Consider the following 8,140-nt stretch of genomic DNA (forward strand, 5'->3'; position numbering starts at 1 on the left):
AGAAAACACATATCACAAAGAAGTATGCATAAACAAATATGATGCATGTCTATCCCTATGGCTAATGAGCTCATTTGCCGGTTATATAGCAAATCCGACATGTCCGGTAGCTAACCCAGACATCGTTCTCTTGAAAACTGGTGAGCGGTACAGTACCACAATCCTCACCTGGTGAGCGGTAAACCACCTCGATCCCCACCATTTGCAGGCGGTAAACCACCTCGATCCCCACAGATGTTTTCAATTGGAAATCAGCACACCCATGGGCGGTAAATAACCACGATTCCCACATTCATCGCGACACTAGGCAAGCGGTATACCACCACGATCCTTGTCAGGTCGTAGTTCAAATTCAAAACCACAATCTTTTAAAATCTTGACCTAGAGCAAGTGGGACTAAGCCACAATCCTTGCATACTGCCTAGATTTTTTTTCCAAATATCAAAATCTCTCTTTAAAAACAATTCAAATTCATTTCTCTTTCATTAAACTCCTTTTCACCAAAATAAAAGTCTCAAATCAACTTCAACAGTCTATTTTTTAATTCTGTTTAAAATAAAAAAAAACCCAAAAAATATAACTCTCAAGCAGACAACAATAATTCAACAATAATTCAACATAAACTTAATCGAACTCAAACAATAATCAATCTAACCAACATTAACTTATCAAATTCACATTTAATACCAAACCCTACCTCCATATGAAATCAAAACAACGAAAACTCTAGAGAAGATTTTTGATCGAGCTATTGAAAAAGAAAACGTCAGAAATCATCTGTGCCTCCTAGAACTCCAATTGGCCGAACTCAAAAAGAAGGGAAGCTTTATCATCATCAACTTCTATCGAATAAAAGAGGCACTAACATGTAGAGGAGGAGGATACAAATACTTTTATCGGATTAGATTTTTTATCGAAATTATGAATCTCAAGAAATCGAATATCGAAGGTTAAGGTTCCATGGTTTCCGTTCTCTTCTCTCTCACAGTGTTTCTCTCTTTCTTTTTACTTGTTTTGGGTTCGGTCATATTGAATGGAAATTATATAAGAGAATGATGGTGATTACTTGATAATTATATGAGTAAAAGAAGGTTAGATGTGAAGCTTATATATACATATAAGCCACGTTTCTTTCTTTTTCTTTGTTCCCTTAGGGTGTGTGTGGTTGGAGGGAATACAAATATATTCCCAGGAATTTTGAGATGGGAATATCTTATTCCCATGTTTGGTTCAAGGTTTAAAGAATTATTCCTAGGTATGTTTTATTCCAAGGAATTCAATTACCACCAATTTAATTCCCATCTTCCCCATGGTTATCTTTAATTCTAATGGGAATGGAATGTATATCACAATGCAAAATGACTAAAATGCCCTTCAACTCTAACCCTCTTTCTTCAGATTTTTCACTCATTTCACAAAAAACCAAACCCTAGCAGAGCAACTCCTCCATGAAAACGAAATCCTAGCCAAATTTTTTCCCAAATTCATGGAGGTTCCACCGACGTCGGCGCCGCCTCGCCGCTGATCTGGATTCGCACGACCACCGAGCTCCTTATTCTAGAAGGAAGATTCACTATCAACCGTTCGCGTTCGTGTTCATCATCACATCTCACCTCTGTTCGTGTTCGCGTTCGTGTTCGTGCTCGCGCTCGCGTCTGTCCTCTCTCCTTCCTCTGAGCTCGGTTGCTTGCGCATCTCTCGCCTCCGTCTCTGCTCGAGTTGTGCTTCCTATTCGTGTCGTCTCCCTCGCCCCTCTCCCTCCTCACATCTTCCTGTTCCTGTTGATCTTTTTCAAGCACAGGTTTGTTCTAGGTTTGAAATATTGGAATTGGAATTGGAATGTGTTTTATTGTTTCAATGAAATTGGAATTGAAACAATTTTCTAGATATATTTCAATTCGTCTAAACAATTGTTCTAAGTTTGTTCTAGGTTTTTTCAACCTTATATATGATTGTGGATGCAACTCTAAATAACTTTGCCGAATCTGTTTCCAGGCATTGGTAAAGATTGGCTTCACGCTGGATTTTCCTGCATTTTACTCTGCCTGTGCGGTAAGACATCTTCATAGTTTAATTTGTAGTAAATCATCCTGGAGAAGTTGCACATCAAATTGACTACTAGTGGTTAAGCCAAAACTATCTCAATTCTCAATGTTTGTTTACACTACTATTATCCATGCCTTAATTTCTGTATGCTCCTTTCTTGGGATAATAAGTTGAAAATGCTTTATTAGTCATATGGAGAAAGAAATAATGCAATGGAGAAAGAAATTTATTTAGTCCTTGTTTGATTGCTTTCAACTGCATAGTAGGCCTCTCATCTATGCAAGATTGTCATTTGATACTACAAAACAAGGAAGAATTACTCTTGATCTGAACCAGTTTGTATATTGTAGTAAGTACACACTTTATTTTGATATGTTCTACTTCCTTTTCAGCTTCCAATTGTAGAATATGATTCAACTGAGAGGACGTATTCTGAAGATGATTCATGTATGCTGCACTTTGTAAAATTTCTCAAATGCATTTCTATAGCCAAGTTAACTTTGTCCTGCATACGCTGAGATAATCATTTTTGAGGTTTAGATATTTCTCCTATTTTGAGGGCGTGGCTTGCAACCAAGAAGGTCTTGTAGTGAATATCTCACTGCAAGGAAAGGGTCTCTCTGGAAGCATATCTGCTGCCATTTCTAGTCTTAAGAGCTTGACTGGTCTCTATCTTCACTTCAACTCTCTCAGTGGAATTTTACCCAAGGAGATTTCCTCCTTGACTCACCTCACTGACTTGTATCTCAATGTCAATTCTCTCTCTGGTGATATCCCTCGTCAGATTGCCAACCTCTCTAATCTTCAAGGCAGGTTGCTAACTTCTTTTTACTATTTATTATTATTATTATTATTATTATTATTATTATTATTATTATTATTATTATTATTATTATTATTATTTTTTGTTCTTCTTCATTGCATGCTTATCAGTCATCACATCTCAGATTCGTCAAACTGCTGAATACTTTAGTGACTTAACAGTGCTTTTGGATTTTTAAGTTCTGAGAATGAAAAAATTTGGTGGTCCAATTTTGACAATAAGAAGAGTTCTTGAACTTGCCAACTTTTATTCTCTGCATGTTCATCTTATCCCTATGTGTGAATTGGGAAGTACTACTTATTTTGGTCCTGTGTTATTTAGTTTGGTGAAATGAGTATTTTGAGTAGCTGTAAAACAGCTTCAAGATTTTAATCAGGTTAATCTTCTTACACATGCTAGAATGATGGAATCTGAATTACATATGATCTACTCATAGCATTGGGTTTAGTAGGTATCACAAGAATGCAGTTCATGAGTTGTGTGAAGATGTTCTTATTTCATTTTGTTAGCTTAATATATTTTTTTTAATTCCATTGTATTTGGATTTTGGAAAATATAAAGTGGTAATTCTTACCTTTATTCTTTCCACATTTTAGTCTGCTATAGTAATCATTATATAGAATAAATAAATAGTAAAGTCTTCTAACTAAATATTTTAATATTTTAATATTTGGATTATTTAACATGCGAAATATTTCTGAGGTTGTACTTTGTGGAGTTTAAATATTTTACCAATGTGATGACCACATTCTTACATGTATTCATGATTCTAAGTAAGGGAATATCAGGCTCCTTATTCATATAAATACCTTAATTTTTTTATGATACTACAGACAGAGCCTTATTCAAAAATGTATATAAAACATCACAAATGTAGGTGCTGGGACAATTTAATGCTCGATCACCAATTTTGTTTTTCTTCTGTTCATTATTCCAACAAATCATATTTTTTTCCAGTTTTCTACTTGAACGGATGTTCTCTGTTCATGTACATGATGTTCTGTCCATGTTCCATATTTCATTATTTGATTTGTCAAAATGTGATTTGTTTTATGTTGAAGCTTACATTTGCAGCAACATAAAAACTTCTTTTTCATACATTCCATGTTTTATGATTCTGTTTTGTCAAGTTGTAACTTGTCTATTGTTGGGACTTTACTTATATTTGGAGCAACACGGAAATGTCTTTTTCATATGTTCTTATCTTTGGGGGTAAGAATTAAATAAATTGACAGTATTTCCCAGGTTATTCATTTTGTTATCAGCACCAATTTATGTTAGAATGACATGAGATTTCTGAGTGAGTTTTGTCGATCAATGCTCATGTATTATATTGTTTACATTGGTAAGGCTAGTCTATAAATCAAGTGTTTTCATAGACTTCCTCTCCTCCCTCTTTCCGCAGGTTCATAGTGTTTACATAGAATAAATAAATAGTTAAGACTTCTAGCTAAATATTTTATTTTATTTTTTTTTTGCAGAATGGATCCCAAACAGAAGATGAAAGTTATTGCCTGCTTGATTTTACATTTCGAATTAATGAATGACCTTATGGTTAAGTTGTTGATGATTTGCTATATTTTGATTATATTGCAATTGAAAAAAAAGAAAAGAAAATGGAATGATAGTTATAGTAAGCAAGTAATAAGAGATGTTAGTGTTGATAGAATTATTTATTTTAGTAATCTAGCATGTATAGAGAACACAAGAATGAATAGATGTGCTTTTCATGCATTGTGTAACATGCTTAAAAGGGTTGGAAGGTTAGAACCAAGTAGGAATATGGGTGTGGAAGAAATGGTTGCCATGTTTTTACATATTATAGCACATGACGTCAAAATTAGAGTAATAAAGAGACAATTTGTGAGATCTAAAGAAACAATTAGTAGGCAGTTTAATGATGTATTGCTTGCTATTTTGAGATGTCATAATCTCTTACTGAAGAAACCTCAACCATTTAGCCAAGATAGAATGGATGAACGATGAAAATGGTTTAAGGTAATTTATTTTGCTAATGTTATTAAATCTCATATGGTTGGTGTTCTTTAGGATTGAGTTAATTGATCTTTGTTTTGGATTTTAGGATTGCCTAGGAGCCTTAGATGGTACTCATATCAAAGTCAATGTCCTTGAGGCTGACAAGCCTAGATATCGAAACAGAAAAGGTGACATAACAACCAATGTGCTTAGAGTGGTTGCTCCCGATATGCAATTTATCTACGTACTGGCGGGTTGGGAGGGTTCAGCTGTGGATTCTAGGGTATTGCGAGATGCACTATTTCGCAATGGGTTTAGTGTTCCCCAAGGTATTTTATTGAGACTTTAATATGTTATCAAAGTAACCATTTGATCTTTCATTAATTTTGTTCAATTGTGTATGTCACACTAGGTCATTATTACTTATGTGATGCTGGATATATGAATTGTGAAGGATTTTTTGCACCTTATAGAGGACAAAAATATCATTTGAGTGAGTTTAATCCACATAATCAACCCAGTACAGCTCAAGAGTTTTTTAATATGAAACACTCACAAGCTAGGAATGTCATTGAAAGTGCATTTGGAATATTGAAAGCAAGATGGGAAATTTTAAGGGGAAGATCATTTTATCCTATTAAGACTCAAGGAAGAATTATAACTGCTTGTTGCCTTTTGCATAATCATATTAGAAGAGTGATGGTTGTGGATCCTATTGATGAGATAGAAGATCAAAATATACTTGGAGTAGATGGTGAGACGATCCACCATATTGAAACGAGTGATGCTTGGGGTAGATGGAGAGATCAACTTGCACAAGAAATGTGGAATCAATGGAGGAGAAGACATCATGCTCGATAATTGTAATAATTTTTCTATGTGTGAGGTTGTCTGTCGTAACATTGATTTCATTTTGTTTATGTGTTTGTGTTCTTGGATAAGAGTTGTGCATGTATGCTTATTAGTGCAAGTAATTTTTTACTTTTGAGACTTCTTTGTAACTTTTATTTGGATAATAGTAATGTTTTTTTAGTGAATTTAATTGTGATAATGTTAATTTTAATTAAATATATTTGTTATTAGGGGTATTTTAGTAAATTTAAGAAAATTAGAATCAATAATAATTTAAGTAAAGATATTTGATATTGGGGGTATTTAAGTAAATTTAAAAAAATAGAATCAATAATAATTTTATTTGAACATATTTAATATTAAGGGTATTTTAGTAAATTTGAAAAGATTAGAATCGATAATAATTTTAATTAAACATATTATTAAGTGAAATTTAGAATCAATAATAATTTAAGTAAAGATATTTGATATTGGGGGTATTTTGATAAATTTAAGAAAAAAATAGAATCAATAATAATTTTAGTTAAACATATTTGATATTGGGGGTATTTAAGTAAATTTAAAAAAATAGAATCAATAATAATTTTATTTGAACATATTTAATATTAAGGGTATTTTAGTAAATTATTAATTTAATTACTTATAATAAAATAATTTCTAAAAATAAGGAACTCCAATTTATAAAATAAATTATAACTTATTTATATATATATTTTTAAAAATGTGGGTCGTTACATAGCTCTCTTAGCTGAGTTCCACTGCTGGAAAAATAGATAATGGAAAAAGGAAGCAAAGACTTTCTTTAGAACTAAGGTTGCAAGGCTACTACTTTTTGCTGAAAAGTCGTAATGTTGTCTAAGAATTAGATTAGTTTATTTTTTTTCTAATATAGAATTGTAATTTTTAAGTGTTTATTTTGAAAGTTGAATTCATTTTTTTTCTAAATGTTTCATTCATATTTTGTTATGTACATAATTCATATAAATCTGTAGAAGATTAATTTTTTAGTATTATATTTGATAACCATTGACACTAGCCTACTACTAAGTCAATTAGTAGTTAGGTTAGAACTTATGGATTGATGTTGATCAAGCCATTTGATATACTTCAAACATAGAAGTAGACTTAATGAGCTTGGTTCCTCATAATTGTCAGGATATGGTTATTAGACAAGGATAGTGACCCCAATTCCCATGTCTAGCCAAGAATTCCTTTTATTATTCATACTTAAAACCCAAAAATACCAATTGCTTGATTCTTGTTGTAGTAGTCTAGTTGTTTACTTAATTCTAGAATAGAAATAGATTTATATGCTTCCCTTGTTAGATTGAAATTGCTCATACCTTGCTTTAATTGCTTGATCTAGTTTCTTTCACTTTAAGATTTCTTTCATGTGAAGTTTAGTAGTTTAAATTCTTGCTTATGACTCCCAACCCCAAAATTCTAACCAATATTGATGCACATATTTTCCCATTCCTTGTGAGATGACCCAAGATTTGAATACTTAGATTTACTTTTATTGGGGTTGAACTTTGTGACAACCATATTAAAATTTGATTTGAGGATCCATTGTTGGTTTAGAACTATAGTTGCAACGTGACTATTTTTGTGAAATTCTTTACCAACGATAATCAACACATCATGCTGCTTTCAACGAAAGAAACGGTAGTGTTAGACTCAGATTTACCATAGACATATATATATCGTTAGAAATCTCTGGATGTTGGCTTTCTAATGCCACTGTAATTGCTTCATTTGAACCTCTATACCTCAGGTTATGCTCGATGGAGTATGAAGAGGTCACGTTGGACGCATGATGAATCATGTTGGTCGTGAGTTATTTTCAGATGCTAAAATAAGAGGGCCATTCAAGGCCCAAAATGAATATCCACTATAGACTATTATATATCATTAGAAATCTCTGGAAGCTAGCTTTCTAATGCCGCTGAAAAAAACTTCATTTGGGCCTCTATAGCTCAAATCATCCTTTTTGGAGTAGGAAGAGGTCAAAGTTGTAATTTTTCTTTGAACTTCCAATCCTTGGCTTGTTTCTAACTCTTGCTTCCTTGGGAGCTTCACTTAGTGGCACGTTGGATGTGCCCTTGCTTCTTTAGAGGCACGTTGGATGTGCCCTACTTGTGTGAGCTTGGGATTGTCATCTCTTGGAGTCTCTGTTTGGTCTAGCAACCCTTCTATTTGATCCAAAAGCTCTCTGTTTGCTTCCTCAATCTCTTGCTCTTGAGTCTTCCTCTTGCTTGCTTCTTTTCATCATTATTCTTATTTATTTCTAACACTTTCCTACACACACCAAAGCTCAAAATAACTCCAAGACACATTGATCAAAAGCACTAAAATATCAATTAAGAATAAGAAAAATATTAACTTTATTCAAAGAATTAATAAAGAAAATAACTAAAGATGCTCATGCATCATCGAACTGGA

General features: G+C 32.9%; 1 protein-coding gene and 1 long non-coding RNA gene across 5 annotated transcripts; both read left to right on the forward strand.

Moving 5' to 3' along the window:
- LOC110265169 lies at window positions 1,970–2,596 on the forward strand. The gene is made up of 2 exons (XR_002351455.1): window positions 1,970–2,052; window positions 2,439–2,596. It is a non-coding gene; the product is annotated as an uncharacterized LOC110265169 (long non-coding RNA).
- LOC107609352 (protein ALP1-like) lies at window positions 3,383–5,897 on the forward strand. 4 transcript variants are annotated; one of them, XR_002351454.1, is made up of 4 exons: window positions 3,383–3,432; window positions 4,351–4,867; window positions 4,953–5,175; window positions 5,259–5,888. XR_002351454.1 is itself a non-coding variant. In XM_021108038.1 (3 exons), exons 2-3 carry the CDS (start codon window positions 5,076–5,078, stop codon window positions 5,705–5,707), a joined length of 549 nt encoding a protein of 182 aa, XP_020963697.1. In that variant the 5' UTR covers window positions 3,439–4,867; window positions 4,953–5,075; the 3' UTR covers window positions 5,708–5,897. The 4 variants fall into 4 exon arrangements, 3 of the variants coding, with proteins under 3 accessions (XP_020963697.1, XP_016166779.1, XP_020963698.1); XM_021108038.1 differs by lacking the exon at window positions 3,383–3,432 and having other exon boundaries at window positions 3,439–4,867; window positions 5,259–5,897; XM_016311293.2 differs by lacking the exons at window positions 3,383–3,432; window positions 4,351–4,867 and having other exon boundaries at window positions 4,874–5,175; window positions 5,259–5,897.

This window comes from Arachis ipaensis, chromosome B07 (assembly GCF_000816755.2).
Source record: "Arachis ipaensis cultivar K30076 chromosome B07, Araip1.1, whole genome shotgun sequence".
Lineage (NCBI taxonomy): Eukaryota > Viridiplantae > Streptophyta > Magnoliopsida > Fabales > Fabaceae > Arachis > Arachis ipaensis.